The sequence below is a fragment of the Staurois parvus genome, unplaced genomic scaffold, assembly GCF_062004578.1.
Source record: "Staurois parvus isolate SC_StPar_1 unplaced genomic scaffold, SC_StPar_1.0 ptg000425l, whole genome shotgun sequence".
NCBI classification, from domain to species: Eukaryota; Metazoa; Chordata; class Amphibia; order Anura; family Ranidae; genus Staurois; species Staurois parvus.
Window position 1 is genome coordinate 3883048 of NW_028318221.1, and position 23205 is coordinate 3906252.

Genomic DNA, 23205 nt, shown 5'->3' on the forward strand with positions numbered 1-23205 from the left:
GTGATTTTTCAACAATAAAAAAAAAAAACAAAAAAGAAAACTTTTAAGTGCAGCAATCCAATGTTCTTTTTTCTATATATGGCCTTTGGGAGGGCCTGATTGCTATGCACTGTGACTGATCATCGTTGTGCACTCCACCCATATTACTGCTATACACACACAGTTAGGTCCATATATATTTGGACCAGTTCTGAAAAAGCATTCTTTGGAAGGATGAAACCAAGATTAATCTGTACCAGAATGACGGGAAGAAAAAAAAGTGTGGAGAAGGCTTGGAACAACTCATGATCCAAAGCATACAATGTCATCTGTAAAATATGGTGGAGGCAGTGTAACGGCTTGGGCATACATGACTTTCAGTGGCACTGGGTCATTGGTGTTTATTGATGATGTGACAAAAGACAGAAGCAGCCGGATGAATTCTGCAGTGTTTAGAGATATATTGTAAGCCCAGATTCAGCCAAATGCAGCAAAGTTGATTGAATGGCACTTCACAGTACAGATGGACAATGATCTAAAACACACTGCAAAAGCAACCCAGGAGCTTTTGAAGGAAAAGAAGTGAAATATTCTGCAATGGCCGAGCAAATCGCCCGATCTCAACCCAATTGGGCATGCATTTCACTTGCTGAAAGCAAAACTAAAGGAAGAAAGACCCACAAACAAAAGAACAACTGAAGACAGCTGCAGTTAGAGCCTGGCAAAGCATCAGAAAGGAAAAAACCCAGTCTTTGGTAAAGTCCATGGGTTCCAGACTTCAGGCAGTCATTGCCAGTAACAAATTATCAACAAAATATTAAAAATGAACATTTTATTTATTTACGATTATATTCAATTGTCCAATTACTTTTGATCTCTTGAAAAAGGGGGTATGGATACTCTTAAAAGCTGTAATTCCTAAACCCTTCCTCCAATTTGGATGTACATACCCTCAAATTAAACCTGAGAGTTTGCATATCCATTATATAATTATAGCTTGAATATGTTTTGGTAAATACCTTAAAAAAAACCTAAAATTGTGCCTGTGTCCAAATATATATGGACCTAACTGTACAACAAACTGAAATCTTTTGTGGAAGGAAACATAAAAAACTAAAATAATATGGTTGCATAAGTGTGCAAACCTTTAAAACGAATACTTTGTTGAAGCAGCTTTTGATTTTATTACAACGCTCAAGTCTTTTTGGGTATGAGTCTTATCAGCATGGCACATCTTGACTTAGCAATATTTGCCCACTCTTTCTTGCAAAAACACTAAAAATCTGTCAGATTGCGAGGGCATCTCCTGTGCACAGCCCTCTTCAGAACACCCAACAGATTTTCGATCGGATTCAGGTCTGGGCCATTCCAAAACTTGAATCTTCTTCTGGTGAAGCCATTCCTTTGTTGATTTGGATGTATGCTTTGGGTTGTTGTCATGCTGAAAGATGAAGTTCCTCTTCATGTTCAGCTTTCTAGCAGAAGCCTGAAGGCTTTGTGTCAATATTGACTGGTATTTGGAACTGTTCATAATTCCCTCTACCTTGACTAAGGCCCCAGTTCCAGCTGAAGAAACACAGTCCCAAAGGATGATGCTACCACCGACCATGCTTCACTGTGGGTACGGTGTTCTTTTGGTGAAGTGCAGTGTTGTTTTTGCACCAAACATATCTTTTGGAATTATGGGCAAAAAGCTCAACCTTGGTTTCAATCAGACCATAACACATTTTCCCACTGTTTTTGGGAGACTTCAGATGTGTTTTTGCAAAATTTAGCTGGGCTTGGATGTTTTTCTTCGTAAGAAAATGCTTCCGCCTTGCCACTCTACCCCATAGCCCAGACATATGAAGAATACGGGAGATTGTTTTCACATGTACCACACAGCCAGTACTTGCCAGATATTCCTGCAGCTCCTTTAATGTTGCTTGTAGGCCTCTTGGCACCCTCCTAGACCAGTTTTCTCCTCGTCTTTTCATCCATTTTGGAGGGACGTCCAGTTCTTGGCAATGTCACTGTTGCGCCATATTTTCTCCACTTGAAGATGATTGTCTTCACTGTGTTCCATGGTATATATAATGCCTTGAAAATTCTTTTTTACCCTTCTCCTGACTGATATCTTAACAATGAGATCCCTCTGATGATTTGGAAGCTCTCTGCGGACCATGGCTTTTGCTGTAGGATGCAACTAAGAAAATGTCAGGAAAGACCTACTAGAACAGCTGAACTTTATTTGGGGTTAATCAGAGGCACTTTAAATGATGGCAGGTGTGTACAGACTCCTATTTAACATGATTTTGAATTTGATTGCTTAATTCTGAACACAACTACATCCCCAGTTATAAGAGGGAGTGCACACTTATGCAACCACATTGTTTTCGTTTTGTTTTGCGTTTACTCCCCCCCCCAAAGATTTCAGTTTGTTTTTCAATTGAAGTTGTACAGTTTATAGGTCACATTAAAAAGGTGGAAGAAGTTCTGAAATGATTTGTCTTTGTCTCATTTTTTTGCATCACACACAAAACACACACACACACACACACAATTGCCAAAAGTATTGGGACGCCTGCCTCTACACACACATGAACTTCACTGGCATCCCAGTATTAGTCCGTAGGGTTCAATACGGAGTTGGTCCACCATCTGCAGCTATAACAGCTTCAACTCTTGAGAAAGCTGTCCAGAGGATTTACGAGTGTGTCTATGGGAATGTTTGACCATTCTTCCAGAAGCCCATTTGTGAGGTTAGGCACTGAAGTCGGATGAGAAGGCCTGGCTCGCAGTCTCCGCTCTAATTCATCCCAAAGGTGTTCTGTCGGGTTGAGGTCAGAACCCTGCGAAGGCCAGTCAAGTTCCTCCACCCCAAACTCACTCATCCATGTCTTTATGGTCCTTGCATTGTGCACTGGTGCACAGTCATGTTGGAACAGGAAGGGGCCATCCCCAAACTGTTCCCACAAAGTTGGGAGCATGAAATTGTCCAAAATGTCTTGACATGCTGACGCGTTAAGAGTTCCCTTCACTGGAACTAAGGGGGCAAGCCCAACCCCTGAAAAACAACTCCACACCAAAATCCTCCTTCCACCAAACTTTACACTTGGAACAATGCAGTCAGGCAAGTACCGTTCTCCTGGCAATCGATAGACACGTCCATCGGATTGCCAGACAGAGAAGCGCAATTAGAGCAATGGACATGTGTTCTCTGGAGTAACTAGAGTCCAGTGGCAGCATGCTTTACACCACTGCATTCGACGCTTTGCATTGCGCTTGGTGATGTAAGGCTTGTATGCAGCTGCTCGACCATGGAAACCCATTCCTCGAAGCTCTCTACGCACTGCTGTTGTGATCATCTGAAGGCCTGTCAGGAAAAGGCTTGCCCATACTACAGGTGAAGACTCGTGGTGCACAATTATGAGCACAGCAATGACAGATGTGCATGTACTTGGGCATAGGCGCGTGCACTCGAGCATCCAGGCGCACGCCTGTCACTAATGCTGGCGACAAAAGGACTATTTAAAACTAGCTGCAGTTATTGTCTCCTTGCCGTTTGGTCTTTAGCCTCTGCATGTGTATCCTGATCCTTGTGCTTGACTCCTGATACTGAACCAGCTTGTTCCTGACCTCCGCTTGTCTGCTATCTGCCCTGACCTCTGGCTAGTCTTGGTATACTCGTCTGTCTCCTGCTCTTGTCCAATTGATCCTCTGCTGTTGATCTGGCCTGTGACCCAACAACGCTACCTCCTGCCATCTATGACTGATCTGCCGACTGCTACCAATCCGGCTCGTTTGACCTCGCATCCGTCGCCTTGCTCCCCAGCGATCCATCCATCCAGCACGGCTGCACCCGGATCCTTCTCTCTGACAGTCTGCCCTGCTGTTTCATCTGCCTGCCGGCTACTGCTGGAACACCCACTACTGGACTTATCACAGGCACTCATACCTCACCGTGCTCCTGTGGCCGCTGTCCCACTATCTGTAGCCCTCGAGCCGCAGCTGTACAGGAGGCCTACCTCTTCACTTCAGGCTCACCATCTAGGTACGTGACAAGGCCACACAAACTTTGTAAGTCTTTAGCTATTTCTCCAGATGGAAAGAGTGCCCCCTTGTCCTCTGTGATTACCTTAAAGTGAATAACTCTAACCCCCCGTTCACACCGGTTGCGACTAGACAGATCAAAGTCGCATGAAAAGTCACACCCTATATTTGTCGCTATGGAAGCATTGAAAGTGGTGCAACTCGAGTTGCAGCTTTTTTGAAAAAGGTTCCTGTAATGGAACCGACCCCAGACTGCGCTTAGGTATTTCCGTTAGACTACCACTTTCCCGTCCAAACACCGACAACAGACACCACAGCTGACCATACATACATTTTGCTCGCTTTGGAAACAGCAGCTTGACATTGCATGTTATTAAGCCTATGATCTAGCAGAACTCCCAGATCCTTCACCATTGATTCCCCCAGTTGTGCTCCCCTTAATATGTATGATGCATGCATATTTGGTTTATTTTCAGCCTTTTAAACTTAGTCTTGAGCAGTCTATTCAAAAGTCTCACCAAGACACCAAGCACTGCATTGTGGGATGTGTAAGAGGATGTGCCTATACGCCACAGACCATTTAGGGAGCTCAGCAAGCACTGTGGGTTCCCTTATTTTAAATGATAAACATATATTTTAGCGAAATAATAACTGCTTAAAGAAGGGTACCTTAAACCTGTACTCCAGACAGATATTAATCAGTAAGCATTTATGCATGTTACAGTATCTCACAGGAGTGAGTACACATCTCACATTTTTATAAATATTTTACTATATCTTTTCATGTGACAACACTGAAGAAATGACACTCTGCTACAATGTAAAGTAGTGAGTGTACTGCTTGTATAACAGTTTAATTTGCTGTCCCCTCTAAATAACTAACAGCCATTAATGTCTAAACTGCTGGCAACAAAAGTGAGCACACCCCTAAGTGAAAATGTCCAAATTGGGCCCAAAGTGTCAATATTTCGTGTGACCACCATTATTTTCTAGCACTGCCTTAACCCTCTTGGGCATGGGAGTTCACCAGAGCTTCACAGGTTGCCACTGGAGTACTCTTCCCACTCCTCCATGACGACATCATGGAGCTGGTGGATGTTTGAGACCTTGTGCTCCTCCACCTTCTGTTTGAGGATGCCCCACATATGCTCGATAGGGTTTAGGTCTGGAGACATGCTTGGCCAGCCCATCACCTTTACCCACAGCTTCTTTAGCAAGACAGTGGTCGTCTTGGAGGTGTGTTTGGGGTCATTATTTTGGAATACTGCCCTGCGGCCCAGTCTCTGAAGGGAGGGGATCATGCTCTGCTTCAGTATGTCACAGAACATGGTGGCATTCATGGTTCCCTCAATGAACTGTAGCTCTCCAGTGCAGGCAGCACTCATGCAGACCCAGACCAGGACAATCCCACCACCATGCTTGACTGTAGGCAACCCACTTGTCTTTGTACTCCTCACCTGGTTGCCACCACACACGCTTGACATCATCTGAACCAAATAAGTTTATCTTGGTCTCATCAGACCACAAAATATGGTTCCAGTAATCCATGTCCTTAGTCTGCTTGTCTTCAGCAAACTGTTTGCAGGCTTTATTGTGCATCATTTTTAGAAGAGGCTTCCTTCTGGGATGACAGCCATGCAGACCAATTTGATGCAGTGTGTGACGTATGGTCTGAGCACTGACAGGCTGACCCCCCCACCCCGTCAACCTCTGCAGCAATGCTGGGCACGTGCACTCAACTTTTTTGGTTGACCATGGCGAGGACTGTTCTGAGTGGAACCTGTACTGTTAAACTGCTGTATGGTCTTGACCACCGTGCTGCAACTCAGTTTCAAAGTCTTGGCAATCTTCTTATAGCCAAGGCCATCTTTATGTAGAGCAACAATTCTTTTTTTCAAATGCTCAGAGAGCTATTTGCCATGAGGTGCCATGTTAAACTTCCAGTGACCAGCATGAGAGAGTGAGAGTGATAACACCAAATTTAACACACCTGCTCCCCATTCACACCTGAGACCTTGTAACACTAACGAGTCACATGACATCAGGGAGGGAAAATTGCTAATTGGGCCCAATTTGGACATTTTCACTTAAGGGTGTACTCACTTTTGTTGCCAGCAGTTTAGACATTAATGGCTGTGTGTTGAGTTATATTGAGGGGACAGCAAATTTACACTGTTATACAAGCTGTACACACTACTTTACATTGTAGCAAAGTGTCATTTCTTCAGTGTTGTCACACGAAAAGATAGAATCAAACATTTACAAAAATGTGAGGGGTGTACTCACTTCTGTGAGATACTGTATATAGTCTTTTAAAAAAAAATTTAGATTGATACACAAGTCTAAGTAACAAAATATATTGTTAGATTGCCTTCCCAAACCTTCTGTGTAAGACATTATCAGAGCTTTATTTCTTTGCACAGTGCTGTCTGCAATCGCTGTGAGCACGTACAGTCACAACTGATGCGCCTTTACCACTCAACCTACAGCCTAGAGATAGGTCCTTGTATAGCTTACTGCAGTGGCAATAAGGGCGGTCACTGTCTGGCAGGAAAGGATCCAAAGAGATCGGCAAGTCAAATTGTTAAAACATATTACTATTGCAGACCATTTCCCCTAAGGGCTTAAATGAACAACATCTCTGGTTATGCTTTTGTGACAGATAACACACACCTCTGATACAGACAGGCACCACTGTGACTAGCTGTACATCATATCTTTGCTGGCCTCTTGCTCATTTGAAAAAAATAAATAAATAAAAAGGAAGGATCTGTGTGTGTGGGTGTCTTATTGCATGATGGACGGATCCCACATGTTGGTTACCTTATTTTGGCCAATCTGTAATACAGTATAAAAATGTCCATATCTCCCCACCTGTCAATCTGCATTGATATTTTTGTGTTATGGTTTATAAGGACCTATTATACTTGTGTTTTCTACCTGCGTTTTACAACAGCAGTAGCCTTTCAGCACAGCGAATTTGGGTGTTTCATCCTGGTAATGCGATCCCCTACATTATGCACTGACTGGACCACGCCACTGAAGTGTTCCCATTGTACTTGCATGCAGAGACAAATACATGCCATAAGAGTTACGATGTACTACCAAACCTTTTGTACGCCTTCTGCCACGGGTATGTGCCAGATCTGTTCTTATTTATGCTAGATGTATTGATTCTTTCCCCTAATACCTACTTTGCCCTGGTGATAAAGGTTTCTGTATAGGTGCTCAGATGGTTGATATCACCAACACTGGTCTGCCCTTCTTTGTGAAGTTTTTTTAAAATTGTATTTTCAATAATGGTGATGTGATTTTATTATGGAATAGGGTAATTAGGGTCATATTGTTGGTTGTTGTCATAAAAGGTGGGCTGCACCACATGGAAACAGCATCATGCAAAAATAATCGATATGCTCTTTACTCATAAAAAAATTCCAGTTTGTCTAATTAGCCAACTGCATGGCGATCAGAGTTAAATTTAGACACTTTATTAAACACAGGCTTATTTTGTTTTCTCATGAAAAAAAATAAATAAATAAAACTAATTCTTCCCTGCAAAATGGTTAGTTTGTTACAGTAAATTAAAAAATACTACATATGAATTACAAATGAATTTACAAATCAGCACCACAGGTTTAAAAATGACAGCTAATGATGAAGATTAGATTTTGGCATGCATTACTTGCCATTTACTACAAAATTACACCAATAAACTCACCTTAAATGACCGGTAAAAGCCATTCTCTGGACTTTTTTTCTGCACCATGATTGCCACAGGAAAAAAGAAATCCTGAAAAATTAAAAATGTCCAGGACGGCAAAAGTGGGGATCCTAATAAGAAGCATGGAAGATCGTTGGTGGGTGGAACTGGAACCTGTGTAACAGAAAATTTCAAGAATTAAACAGGGCATTGTTTCCATTCCAATCATTTTACAGTTCTCCAAAGCAAATCCACACATTTTATGGTAACATGTTACTTGTAGGTAATAATTTTGGTCAACTTAAAGTGGAACTAAAAATGTATTAATACTCACCTGTCCAATGGTCACTTGCTGGCGCCGGTATCTTCTTCTGAGTGCCAGTCTTTGGACCTCTTTATTGGCTGGTGCGGGGTGACATCACTCCTGCTCACAAGCGAGTCATCCTGGCACTCCAGGACCAGCAAGGAGCTGTAAGTTGAGCTGCGCATGAGCAGCTCAGTTTACAGAGCTGGAGAAGATAGCTAGCAGGCAGATAGAGGCATTTTATTGCAGAAGAAGAGGTAATGCATGTCTCTTCTGTAATAAAAGCCAGACTGCTCACTTTTTTTTTTTTTTTTTTTACCGTTTAATATCTGTTCCACTTTAACCAACATTCACATTATTAGACAATAGACCTCATCAAGTGTGGGATAAACAAAAAAAAAAAAAAAAACACAGAGACCTGAGCAATCAAAGACCGCCCATCACTCAGTTCTTGGGCTTCAAGGAGCAGAGAGCCGGTGACTGTTACTCGCCGCTCTCTGCTCTGCCCCTCCAGCTCTCACTGGTGTGCTGGGCAGTGGAGAGGGTAGCAGCAACTTGCTCAGACTCTCAGCGGTGAGCTCAATCTGGTTTTCATTCAGAAATAACCTTCATTTTAAAACTGAATGCTAAAAGCAGCAGCCGAAAATCTGTATATGTATGGCCAGCATTAGGCCCAACTCTGGGCCTAAATGTAAGGCTATATTCCCACTGCCGCTCATCATTGGTTCAAAGACAGTGGCAGGAAACTGCTGATTCCTGCACCTGTTTTAGCCAGCTGTGAACAGCTAACTGTGGCCACCAAGCCTTGTACACTTCAATGACAGGTCTGAGGCGACTGCCCAGCCAGCAATTACCTGTAGTGAATGCTGCTGGATACACTTTGCCATTGAAGTGTACAGGGTTTGCAAACTGCAGCTAGCGGATCACAGGTGGCAGAGGCAGCTGCAGAAATCATCATATTCCTACCTCTGTCATTCACATCAGCGATAGTTGCACGTGCAACCAGAAAAAAAGCCTACTAGAAGCAGGGTTATCTGACCAGATTTTAAGCCACAGAGCCCACCTGAAAGAAATAATCAGAACTGAAGAATAATCCAGTATTTTACAGCTTGAATAAAATATATAAGAGTCTGTTACCTAGTCAAACACTGCTCAAAAAAAAAAATTAAAGAACACTTTGAAAAACACATCAGATCTCAATATCATGCTGGATATCTATACCGATATGGACTGGGTAATGTGTTAGGAACGTACAGTTAAGTTCATATATATTAGGACACAGGAACAATTTTCATACTTTTGGCTCTGTATGCCACCAGAATAAATTAAAACAACACAACCCAAATGAATTTGAAGTGCAGACGTTCAGCTTTAATTCAAGGGGTTGAACATAAATATCAAGTACAAATTTGAGGAACTGCAACCATTTTTATACACAGTACTTCCATTTTCAGGGGCTCAAATGTAATTGGACAAATTAATATAATCAAAAATAAAATGTTCATTTTTAATATTTTGTTGGGAATACTTTACTGGCAATGACTGCCTGAAGCTTGGAACCCATGGACATTACCAAAGACTGGGTTTCCTCCTGATGCTTTGCCAGGCTCTAACTGAAGCGGTCTTCAGTTGTTCTTTGTTTGTGGGTCTTTCTGCCTTTAGTTTTGCCTTCAGCAAGTGAAATGCATGCTCAATTTGGTTGCGATCAGGTGACTGACTTGGCCATTGCAGAATATTCCACTTCTTTTCCTTGAAAAGCTTCGGGGTTGCTTTTGAAGTGTGCTTTAGATCATTGTCCTGTAAAGATCATTGATCTGTACTGTAAAGCGCCGGCCAATCAACTATGCTGCATTTGGCTGAATCTGGGCTGACAGTATATCTCTAAACACTGCAGCTGCTTCATTCGGCTGCTTCTGTCTTCTGTCACATCATCAATAAAAACCAATGACCCAGTGCCACTGGAAGCCATACATGCCCATGCCATCACCCTGCCTCCACCATGTTAGAGATGACGTTGTGTGCTTTGGACCATGAGCTATTCCAAGCCTTCTCCACACTTATTTCTTCCCGTCATTCTGGTACAGAATAATCTTAGTTTCATCTGTCCAAAGAATGCTTTTCCAGAACTGGTCTGTCTTTTTTAGATTTTTTTGGCAAAGTCTAATCTGGCGTTTCCATTCTTCAGACTTATGAATAGTTTGCACCTTGTGGTGAGAACCCTCTGTATTTGCTCTCTTGAACTCTTCTCTTGATTGTAGACTTTGACAATGATACGCCCACCTCCTGAAGAGTGTCCTTCACTTATCTGGATGTTGTAAATGGGTTTTTCTTTACCTTAGAGAGGATCCTGCGATCATCCACAACTGTTGTCTTCCGTGGACGTCCATGCCTTTTTATGTTTAACTTAAAAAGAAGAAAGTGAGCGCTCTTAAAAACAGCAGCTGTAGCACAAAGGTAACCAATAAAAGACCTACAGAGTACAATATATATATATATATATATATATATATATATATATATATATATATATATGAGGTGCATGCTATAAAAGTATTAATAATAAATGTGCACAAATATGAAAAACAAATCAAAAATAATCCTCCGTGCAGATCAGGGTAGTAAACACAGGTGCTCCAAGAAGGTATGGTAGAATTACGTACTCACCAGATGCGTAACGTAAATACGCATTAAATGTATATGTAGAGGTCTCCTTTAGGATATGGATAAGGTCCTGCCACAGGATAATCCTCCCTCTAAGTATGGTGGTGCTGTCAGTAATTCCAGGGGTAGTACAGGATCCAGCCTGATAATGGGTCCAAGGATTTCATCCCAATACCTAATGGCAGTCAGGGCAACAACGTCTAGCCTGTAGAGGTCTGTGCGTCCCTCCATGGTTATGCCTCCCCAGACCATCGCTGACCCACCACCAAAACGGTCATGCTGAACAATGTTACAGGCAGAATAACGTTCTCCACGGCTTCTCCAGACCCTTTCACATATGCTCAGGGTGAACCTGCTCTCATCTGTGAAAAGCACAGGGCACCAGTGGGGGACCTGCAAATTTTGGTGTTCAATGGCAAATGCCAATCAAGCTCTATGGTGCTAGGCAGTGAGCACAGGGCCCACTAGAGGACATCAGACCCTCAGGCTACCCTCATGAAGTCTGTTTCTGATTATTTGGTCAGAGACATTCACACCAGTGGCCTGCTGGAAGTCATTTTGTAGGGCTCTGGCAGTTCCTCCTTGCACAAAAGGAGCAGATACCAGTCCTGCTGATGGGTTAAGGACTTTTAACGGCCCTGTCCAGCTCTCCTAGAGTAACTGCCTGTCTCCTGGAATCTCTTCCATCCTCTTGAGACTGTGCTGGGAGAAACAGCAAACCTTATGGTAATGACACTTATTGATGTATCATCCTGGAGGAATTGTATTGCCTGTGCAACCTCTGTAGGGTCCAGGTATTGCCTCATGCTACCAGTAGTGACACTGACCCTAGCCAAAAGCAAAACTAGTGAAAAACAGTCAGAAAAGATGAGTAGGCAAAAAAAGTTAGTGGCCTCCACCTGTAAAACCATTTCTGTTTTGGGGGGTCATCTCACTGTTGCCCATCTAGCGCACCTGTTAATTTCATTAACACCAAAGCAGCTGAGACTGATTAAACAACCCCCTTTGCTACTTAACTGACCAGGTCAATATTCCAGGAGTTTAATTGGCTTGATGCTATACTCTGATTAAAAAGTGTTCCTTTATTATTTTTTTTTTAGCAGTGTATATCCCAACAGTCTTCAGGAAGGAGGAAGGGTTCTCAGATTGGCCTGTGCCTGAGCTAAGGGCAGATAAATTTCAGGGAGGAAATGCTATCATCTGCCCTTACTCAAGATGGTCACTGCGAGAAATGGCAGAGGGTATTTAAAAAAAATTTTCAGCAAAAGAAAGCATGGAAACATGGATGAATGGGTGTGTTAGCTTTGAATATTAAAAAATTAAAGGGGTAGTAAACTTGTTAAAAAAAAAAAAGTTTCCCCCTGCAAGGGGGAATGTGCTAGAATGTGAAACTTGCCTTAAAACAAAGCCCACCAGTGGCATGCTGTTACCGCTGACAGGGGTTCCATCTTCACCTGTTCTGCTTTCTGGGTTCCCGGGGCTGCAGCTGCTTGAATGGCTGAACCGCCGATGACATGCACACGGATGTTTCGGCCACAGCACACAGCTCTGAAGGAACGGCACGGGTATGCCATTGCTTCAGAACACATGCGCCGGTAGTAACTAAAGAATGCCTAAAATTAGAGAGAAATAAATACCAGGCACATCCCTACAGTATGTCTTCAAAGACCTTCAGTGAAAAAAAAAAATGGAGCATTCTATCAACTATTTATATTCCATATTCTTTGAAATGTAACCTGTTCTTGCTGTTCTTAGAAAAGAAAGTTTTTTTCCAGATTCAAAACACTCTTCTGTTATAGAATATGATAAATTCTTGGGAAAACACTGATCTTTTCTTAAAGTCCCTGGACCATCCGGTTGTACAAAGAAAGCTGTACCTTACCTTCCTTAATATCCAAGGTCACGTATACTGTATTGCATTCAGCAAATTATCAATGTCCTCCAAAGATAACCTAAATGTTTTAGAAGATCCCTCCCCAGTTGATCCTCCTCTTCAATAGAGTGTCTGAAATATATCTGGGTGTAATAGGTTAAAGAGAGTGCCAAATGAAAAATCTTTAGAAGTCCAAAGGCTTTATTGTTCAACTGGTTACAACAAGCAGGGCAAAAGAACAGCCAATGAGTTTCAGAGGCCACACAAGCCCCCTTCATCAGGAATAGAGGGAAAGTTTAAAATGAACACATATAAATGACGATAAAGCAGAATAGCAACTAAAAATACACATGTATAAAAGTAAAATAAATGACATGTCCATTGAGGGGAAAAAAAGAAAAAAAACACCCAAATCCTCAGAACCAGGGTGCAATGCAGCTTGACTATTTAAAAAATTAAAAGGAAGCCAAATCTCACACTAAAAGCCACAAATTAAACTGTGTGCATACCCAGGTGGTGGTCATTCAAAGTTACTGCTGGCTTCCTTGGAAGACACAAAATAAAAGATGTTACAAAAGTACATTCACAAAGATCCCAGTATAAAAAAATGTAGCCAAAAATGCCTTAGCTGGTGTGTGGCCGGATATAATCTGGCCAGGATAGAAAATGTTTCTACTGCTAGAAATGCAGTTGGTTGCAGTAAGGCAAACAGACACATTTGACATAAAACTAAGCCTGTTCTATAGAAGGCATGACAGGGAGTGATGATATATATAATGAAAAACATGATCGATGAAGTAGCTATACCTGGGTGATGCTGAAGTGAGAGATAACAGATTATCTGTCACGAGTAAAGTGAAGACAAGGAAACAGGCTCGAAAAAAGTAAACTGGCACTTGAAGAATGGAAAGGAACTCCAATGTTAGCATAACTACTAGTTAGCATAACTAACTACTATTAGTTACTATAAAATCCAATCACAAATATCTGCACAATCTCCCACAGATCCAATAAAACCATGGAGTACAAGGAGGAAAGGACACCCGATTTAAAAATAGTTGAATAAATTATTCAGGTTCGTCATTTTATTCCACAGTTTTGGTGGATCTATGGGGAAACTTTGCAGGGATTGTGCAATCGGATCGTATAGTGTATGGTTAGCCTTAAGAGTTCCTTTCCATTCCTTGAGTCCCAGTTTCCTTTTACCTAGCCTCACACACTCGGGGGTTGATGTACACCCCTCTTTTCAATGCCAAACCCTTTCATTTATATCTGCTATTAGCATCACCTTACTACTTCTACTGTGAACACCTGACTGTTGTTCAGAATATCCTCTGCCTTCAGGTAACATTTGCAATTCCCATTCAAAGTGGTATCAAACCCAAAAGCAAACATTATATCGCCACTTACTATTTCTTAGATGTGATGGCAGGAAGTCTGTGGTTTTTCAACAGAACAGGCTCTCCTGCAAATGTAGCAGCTAGTGTTGAGACAAACCATTTAGCACTGACAGGGGTGCTTACAATGGTCAGATTTTTTTTTTAATTCATGTAAAAACCTTATCCCAAAAGAAAAAATGGTTTGTTGTAACTGCAGTGTGAGCTGGAGTTTGGCTTCAATTTGTTAGTGTATCTAAGTTTGTTAGAACATCTAAGGGCGGCCATAATGGATTGAAATTCGGTTCAGAATGTATGGGCAGGCTAGTTGTATAGACGTTGACCTACTAATCAACTGCTGTACAACCAGTCTTTCATGTTTTTCCTGAATGATCCAGAAGTCTCAAAACTGTCAGAATACAATAACTCAGCGGGAAGATTTCCCCATCAACAAGTGTGTGGACGGAGGGATCAGGTCATTTTTTTTCCTTCAACCCACTGGTTGAATGAAATAAAATGATTAATATATGGGCTGCGTAACACTCCCCCACCCCCAGACTGACAATGCTGCTGTCCAAAAGGAGTCGGCTGTGACCATTCATCCAGAGTGGGGATACTCTAATAGAGGAGGTGTGTTACTGGCCAAATCACCAAGTGAAATCACAGGGCAAAAAAAGCCTACAAAAAGAAAACTAATATAGCCTTTACAGCTGAAATTTATTACTTTTTTTGTTTCAAGTTTCAGGCGCCAATCCATGCATCCTGGCTTAACCACTTCCAGACCGGACACTTTTACCCCCTTCCTGACCAGGGCAATTTTCAGCTTACAGCGCTATCACACTTTGAATGACAATTATGCGGTCATGCAACACTGTACCCATATGAATTTTTTACCATTTTTTTTAAGACAGATAAAGCTTTATTTTGGTGGTATTTATTCACCGCTGGGATTTTTATTTTTTTTTGCATTGTAAATGAAAATGTCCAAAAATTTTGAAAAAAAAGTTTTTTTTAATAAAATTTTGCAAAAAAATAATATTTCATCATAAATCTTGGCCAAACTTTATTCCGTTATCTTTTTAGTAAAAAAAAATCCAAATTAGTTTATAACCAAAAATTACAATTTTTAAAAAAAAATTTTTACATTTTTATTTTATTTTTTTATATTATTTTTTATTTATTTATTTTTTTTTTACATATTGTCAGCCTAGCAGTACAGTGTCACCATGGTGACACTGTACTACTTGTGGGGGGTGATGAAGATTTTATTTTTATTTTTTACACTGATTGCTTTTACACCCATATAGGATGTAAAAGCAATCATTTCTCTTTCTCTCTGTTTGCATTCTTGCACTCATTGAGAAGTACTGAGTGAGCTGTGATTGGTCACAGCTTGTCACATGGTACAAGGCTGTTGTGAATAGCCTTGTACCATGTGACCTCTGATCATTCACAGATTTCACACCTAGTAAGCAATGATGTCACAAGTGAGATCTTGCTTACTTCTTTGCATGTGATCACTGATTGGCCAATCAGTGATCACATGATAGGGACCTCGTACAGAGGTCCCGTCCGACGATCGGTGTTTCACTGTGTCCGGAGGGAGCGCATACAAGCAGGGTGCGGGGAGGCCGTTTATAAACGGCCACCCAACCCTGCAGTGCCACTGTCCGGCCGTTTATATGCGCCGGTCGGGAAGTGGTTAAAAAAAAAAAAAACACACCACTGCTCCTAGAGTTTAGCTTTTTTCAAAAAAAAAAAAAAAAGGGGGGGGGTGAAAAGAGATTCACAAAAAAGTGGTTACATTATGAACAGAAAGCAATACTCAAAAAAATTCCTCAAAAATTATGCTTTATTAAAAAGATTGCATATGTAGACATTTAGGTAAATATCTCAGTTAGCCATCACCACAAGATGAGACAGTGCAACAAAGTGTGATGTAAAACCAATGAATTAAAAAAAAAGACGTCGTGACCGGTCATAAATATAAAGTGCTGTAAATGTAATGACACTTGGTCTAGTACAGTGGTGGGCAACCTTTTTTTTTAACTGAGCCAAATCTCGCCAAAACCACGATTGAAATTTATTTTGAGAGCCACATTTTTAAAACTGAAAATACATCCCCCATATAGTAATTCATCCCCCCAATAGAGTAATTCATCCCCCATAGAGTAATTCATCCCCCCCATAGTAATTCATCCCCCATATAGTAATTCATCCCCCATATAGTAATTCATCCCCCATAGTAATTCATCCCCCATATAGTAATTCATCCCCCATATAGTAATTCATCCCCCATATAGTAATTCATCCCCCATATAGTAATTCATCTCCCATATAGTAATTCATCCCCCATATAGTAAGTCCCCCATATAGTAAGTCCCCCCCCCATATAGTAATTCATCCCCCATATAGTAAGTCCCCCCCATATAGTAAGTCCCCCCCATATAGTAAGTCCCCCCCATATAGTAATTCATCCCCCATATAGTAAGTGCCCCCTGTGTCAATTCACTTACCTTTGCTCCGCGCGTTCCTCTCGCCGTGCTTCCCGCGCCGTTCTGGTCTTCAGGGCGGACTGTGAGAGGAGAGGAGTTCGTCACGCTGCCCCGCCTACATCCTGGCTGCCCCGCCTACATCCTGACAGCTGCAGAGTCCTGACTTTTGGGGCGGCCGCCCGAGAGGAGGGAGGGGAGCGGGCGGCCGTCCGAGAGGAGGGAGGGGAGGTGAGGGGGCGGCCGCCCGGCACACGCCCGTCCGAGAGGAGGGAGGGGAGGGAGAGGAGGAAGGGGAGCGGGCGCCCGGCACACAGAAGAGCCGCATTTAAGCTTGTAAAGAGCCGCATGTGGCTCGCGAGCCGCGGCTTGCCGACCACTGGTCTAGTACATGAGCAGCACTGACACACAGGTTACACCACCACGTCGGGGATGTGTTCAAAAAATTGTACCATAAGGCAAAACATCAGAAATACAATTCTGCATATGACAAGTACATTGGTACCAATAATGGATGGATTCAGGAACCCAATATTGCACCTAAACTTTCAGTTCAGGAAAATTATCAGAGAGAGACTAAGGCAGTATAAATGCAACTCTACTTACTGTGTAACACAGAATTGAGTGATAATCCAAAATAGGCAATGTAGAGCAAGATGAGTGGTAAGATCTTAAGTAAAGACAGTCATGTGCAGAGTGATGGAATAAAATACACTTTGTGACCATAGTGATATCACCATATAGCATCTGCCATCTATAGTTGAAGTGGCAGGGCCCTGCCAATGTAATATAGGGATTATTCACCGCCAATGTGCGGGCAATATAACTCCCTTATTATAAATCTGTGGTGCAGAATGCAGGGATATCCATGCCGAATAGTAAAAGTAGGGTGCTGTGCACCTTTCAGAAGATGTAACATGATGTCCCCATCCTGTAGTGAATAAGTGACACAAAGTCAATATGGATGTCACTCAGGGTAATCAAGACAATAGCGGCAATGCGATGTACTAGCCCTCTTATATTAGCGATGTTCCACTCACCACCTGTGCCAGAGATGGATAACCTTACAAAGTCTCTCTCATATGTGGGTTCACGCCCGTAGTCCCAGAGGCAGCCGCCACCATCAGAACTAGTAACAGGCGGGCTCCGCTTTCATCCTGGTACACGTGCAGCCTGATGGACGCCTAGCACAGGAATATGTATCAGTGTCCCCTGCAGGTCTACGTGTATGGTGCCAATAACGTCTGACTGGAAGTGACGTTACAGACGTGTGACGTAAACGCGTTTCGCCGATGGGCGTATCTTACTCAGCTTCATCAGGACCAATGAGATGCATAGCTCACATGCTCATTTTATATTATGCTAGTTCCCGCCTATATATGCAAATATACTACTGGCAAGGTATCTCATTCCCCAATTGCCAGATAATATACATTCAGCAATACGTTGAATTTATGGCGCCTCCTGTCCCATCTTTTTTATTAGAGTTTAGCTTTTTGCCTGTAGAAGCAACTAATGGTTATCCTATCTGTCCATACGCATTAGGTAGTCCAGAGGAATTTTTTGAGCACTGCATTTAAAAGGAAGAAAAAAAAAATCCCTTGTTTTGCAGTTTTTAGAGCGTTTTTCTGGCAGCAAAAAAAAAAAAAAAAAAAAAAAAAAAAAAACTCTACACATTGCTAAACACTCCTAAATGCTCTTATAAAAATGCTCAAAATTAGCGGGGTTTTTTTCTGCCAAGACCACTGCTGTTTTTTTAAGCCAGTGTCCATGGAGCCTAGTACTGCTTTAGTAATGGTTGTGGAGCTCTAGATGCTGGTTCCACTGTATATACACACACCTCTCGCTTTTCAGTTTCCTCCATATAAATTTTTAAGTCTTCTTAGGCAAGTCTGCTTCATTGACTATGATATAGAAATATATACAGTGCTGTGAAAAAATATTTGCCCCTGATTTTTATTTTTCTCAGATTTGTCACACTTAAATGATTGAGATCAAACAAAATTTATTATTACACAAAAGATAACCCGAGTAAATGAAAAAATGAAGTTTTTAAAATGATTTCATTTAATAAGGAAAAAAAGCTGTCCAAACCTGCCTGGCCCTATGTGACAAAGTAATTGCCACCCCCTCCTCTAATCCTTGCCAAATCATGAATGAACTGTGATTAACCAAATTTTTTGAAAAGCAGAGTTAGATTTCACTTGCCACACACAGGCCTGAGACAAACCTGTTCAATCAAGAAATCATTTAAAAGTGGAACTTTGAAGTGATGCTAAAAGGTTTTTTTTTAACAAACATGTCTATACTTATCTGCTGTGTGTAGTGGTTATGCGCAGAGCATCTTGGATCCTCCTCTTCTAGGGTCCCTCCCTCCTGTCAGGTGCCCCCACAGCAAGCAGCTTGCTATGAGGGCACCCGCTGCTCCATGTGCCCATTCACACATGGAGTGCGGCTCGGCCTCACCTCCTATTTCTTGACTCCCTGGCTGTGACTGACAGCAGTGGGAGCCAATGGTTCCTGTTTCTGTTTCAGCCAATGAGAAGAGGGAGACCTTGAGCTTTTAAAACCACTTTAAGAAGAAAAAAAAAAAAAAAAAGGGTGAACAGGCAGGAATTTTAGTGCAGAATAGACATGCTTAGGCATGTGCAGCTCACTGTATAATTTCAGCAATGCCGAATCTGACTGAACTCCATGCATGCACAGGAGTGACTTCATCCCCGTCCAGCCAATGATAGCGGCCAGCGATCGAGACTCGGAAGCTGGCCATCCTAAGATGTTAGCGGCCGGGTGGAGAGCAACGAGATGCCACATCGCTGCAGCCGAGGTGATTATAGTTTCGCTTTAAATACAAGCTGTCTGACAAAGTGAAGCATGCTAAAAGATCTCAGAAAGCAACATATCATGCTGCAATCAAAAGAAATTCAAGAACAGATAAGAAACAAAGTGATTGACATGTATCAGTCTGGAAAGGATTATGAAGAGATTTCTAAAGCTTTGGGGCAAGCGAACCACAGTGAGAGCCATTATCCACAAATGACAAAAATATGGAACAGCGGTGAACATTCCCAGGAGTGGCCAGCCTACCAAAATTACTCCAAGAGCAAGGACAACTCATCCAGGAGGTCATAAAAGAACAACATCTAAAGAACTGCAGGCCTCACTTGCCTCAGTTAAGATCAGTGTTCATGATTCAACAATAAGAAAGACTGGGCAAAAATGGCATCCATAGGAGAGTTTCAAGGCGAAAGCCACTGCTGGCCAAAAAGAACACACGTCTCACATTTGACAAAAACCATCTTTATTATCCCCAAGACTTTTGAGCAAATATTTTGTGGACCGATGAGACAATTGTCTGGAAGGCGTGCGTCCCATTACATCTGGCATAAAACTAACACAGCACAAAAAGAACATCATACCAACAGTAAAACATGGTGGTAGTAGTGTGATGGTTTGGGGAGGTTTTGCAGCATCAGGACCTGGGTGACTTACCATACTTGATGGAACCATGAATTCTGCACTCTACCAAAATCCTGAAGGAGAATATCCAGCCATCAGTTTGTAACCTCAAGCTCAAGCACACCTGGGGGTTATGCAGCATGGGGTTTAGGGAGCAATTACTTTTTCACATAGGGCCAGGTAGGTTTGGACAGCTTTTTTGCCTTAATAAATGAAATCATCATTTAAAAATGCATTTTGTATTTGCTTGGGTCATCTACAGTATGTATATTAAAATTTGTTTCATGAACTGAATCATTTAAGTGAGACAATTATGCAAAAAATGTATTTAAAATATACAATATCTCATCACTCCTATAGAATTAGATTTGCTCCGCTGAAAAAGGTTAGTTTTAGATCAACCCCATTTTTTTAGTAATAGAAATTTTGACTCACTGCAGCTTAAACAGTGGTTTTTAGTGTGAAATGTGGCATATATATATATATATATATATATATATATATATATATATATATATATATATATATATATATATATATATATATACACACACACACACACACACACACACACACACACAATATTTCCAAGAGTATTGGAACACCCCCTCCAAACCATCGGATTCAAGTGTTCCAATCACCTCCATGGCCACATGTGTATAAAATCAAGCACCTAGGCATCCAGACTGCTTCTACAAACATTTGTGAAAGAATGGGTCGCTCTCAGGAGCTCAGTGGATTCAAGCATGGTACTGTGATAGGTTGCCACCTTGTGCAATAAGTCCATCCGCAAAATTTCCTTGCTACTAAATATTCCACAGTCAACTGTTAGTGGTATTAGAATCAAGTGGAAGTAAAGTGGAAGCAACTGGGAACAACAGCAACACAGCCACAAAGTGGTAGGCCACGTAAAATGACAGAGCGGGGCCAGCGCATGCTGAAGCACAGTGTGCAGAAGTCGCCAACTGTCTGCAGAGTCAAAAGCTAAATACCTCCAAACTTCATGTGGCCTTCAGATTAGCACAACAGTGTGTAGAGAGCTTCATGGAATGGGTTTCCATGGCCAAGCCTTACATCACCAAGTGCAATCCAAAGTGTCGGATGCAGTGGTGTATTGCACGCCGCCACTGGACTCTAGAGTAGTGGAGACATGTTCTCTGCAGTCATGAATTATGCTTCTCTGGAAATCCAATGAACGTGTCTGGGTTTGGAAGTTGCCAGGAGAACGTTACTTGCCTGACTGCATTGTGCCAAGTGGGAACAGTTTAGGGATAACCCCTTCCTGTTCCAACATGACTGCGCACCAGTGCACAAAGTCCTGACCTCAACCAGACAGAACACCTTTGGGATGAATTAGAGCAGAGACTGCGAGCCAGGCCTTCTCATCCAAAAAAATCAATGCCTGACCTCACAAATGCGCTTCTGGAAGAATGGTCAAACAATCCCATAGACACACTCCTAAACCTTGTGGACAGCCTTTCCAGAAGCATTGAAGCGGTTATAGCTGCAGATGGTGGGGCAACTCAATATTGAACACTACAGACTAGGACTGGGAAGTTCATGTGCGTGTAAAAAGGCAGGCGTTCCAATACTTTTGGCAATATATATAAAAAGGTATTTATAAGCCATTTTTTCTTTCAATGCACATATTATTTCTTTATTTTCCCTTTATACATGTGCATTTTTAGTAGCAATTCTGTTTTATCATTTTTATGTGTTTTCATTTTAAACGTCTCCTTCTCCTCCTCCTTTTCCTCCAGCCCTAATTAAGGGATCTATGAGCCCCAAAACACATTGGTTGTCCTTTGCTCTGCTTGTTGTAACCAGTTGAACAATAAAGATTTTGGACTAGGGATTTATCACTTTGCACTCTGACCTATTGCACCTGGATCCCCATCTTTGTAGTAGCTCACAAATACAGACCCACTGGGCTCAAGTAATAACTTGCATCTGGTACATGTGGAAAAATGGAGGGGGGGTTACTACTAACCATGCCAGTGTCACAATAGGCCACCACGAACGAAACCTCAAGTGTCAAAAACAGGCCACAGAAAAATATATGTGAAAGTGTGAAAATTGCAGGTTGCTCAATATAAAGCAAAGGGAAAACCGATATGCTTACGCTCACATATAAAACTATCTACTTGTACAATTTCTGTTAGATCTACCAACAAGTATGCAGTGCAACAACCTTCCTGAAAGTATACAAAATGACTGGATAGCTTTGGTAGATCTAAAAATTACTGGGCAGAGATTGTATAGTCAGATTGTAGCATATGTGGCAAGCCTAAAGCCCACCCATGTTCCTTCTGTCTGCCCGCTGGAATCCATACCTGGAGCAGGTATAGCAAAGAAGACTCTCTTATTTGAATTTCCAGCATCCATGCAACTCTTGGGCAGACTGACTGAAGACAGAACACTGAGCCATACTTACGGTACCCATATTTTCCCCCTTCCAGGTCCAATCTATACCATCATACTGAACTACCACACGTATGCTGCTATGTTGGTCCATGAAAAAGGCATTAGCAGACCACTCTCACTTTTCTCTGTGCAGGCTTACAAACCTCTGAGCCTAGAATGGCCTAGCGACACCAGTAAGGCTCCATGCACACTAGGCACTTTGACCATGTAGGTGCAGGTGGAAGGCACCTGTAGGAGAGGTTGAAAGCTCCTGCGGCTGGTTACACTGAGCAGTCCTAATGCTTAGGCCAGAATGCACCCAGGAACAAATGCCCAAAACACAAGCAGTCTGTTTCCCGAGCACTGGTCCCAGGGAGCATAATGCCCTAAATGTTAGCACTGCTCAGTGTATCCAGCCGCATCATCTGTCTGCCTCTCATGGGTTGTCAGCAGCAGGACTGAACAATGCACCTATGCTTTCCACCCACACCGAAAACGCAGGAGTCTTGAGCACCGGGGTTAAACGCCCATATATGATGGATATGGCACAGATTGTCCACTGAATAACTTCTTCACACGCAGTACCTACTTTACCTACAGCCTGCTGTCGCTCCCCAATCCACTACTGCAAATATTACCTACTATCATACCCTCTGCAAGCCTCTCCTGCACATAATGCTCGCTGTGTGCCTCCACACTGACTGTTCGTAATACCGTCTTGTACTCCTTTCCTACACATACTGCCCACTGTGTGCCTCCACAGTGACTGTTGTCATACCTTCTTGCACTCCTCATGAACATACTGCCCACTGTGTGCCTCCACAATGACTGTTGTCATACCTTCTTGCACTCCTCATGCATATACTGCCCACTGTGTGCCTCCACAATGACGGTTGTCATACCTTCTTGCACTCCTCATGCATATA

The 23205-nt window shown here is 42.1% G+C and overlaps 1 protein-coding gene across 1 annotated transcript in view; it reads right to left on the reverse strand.

The window, feature by feature from the left end:
- The window catches only part of MKNK2 (MAPK interacting serine/threonine kinase 2), a 140717-nt gene that overhangs the window by 110659 nt on the left and 6853 nt on the right, over positions 1-23205 (reverse strand). Inside the window, exon 2 of the mRNA XM_089687446.1 lies at positions 7730-7885. Within this exon, the coding sequence (XP_089543572.1) occupies positions 7730-7777 (48 nt within the window). The 5' untranslated portion in view covers positions 7778-7885. The remainder of the gene's footprint in view (positions 1-7729; positions 7886-23205) is intronic.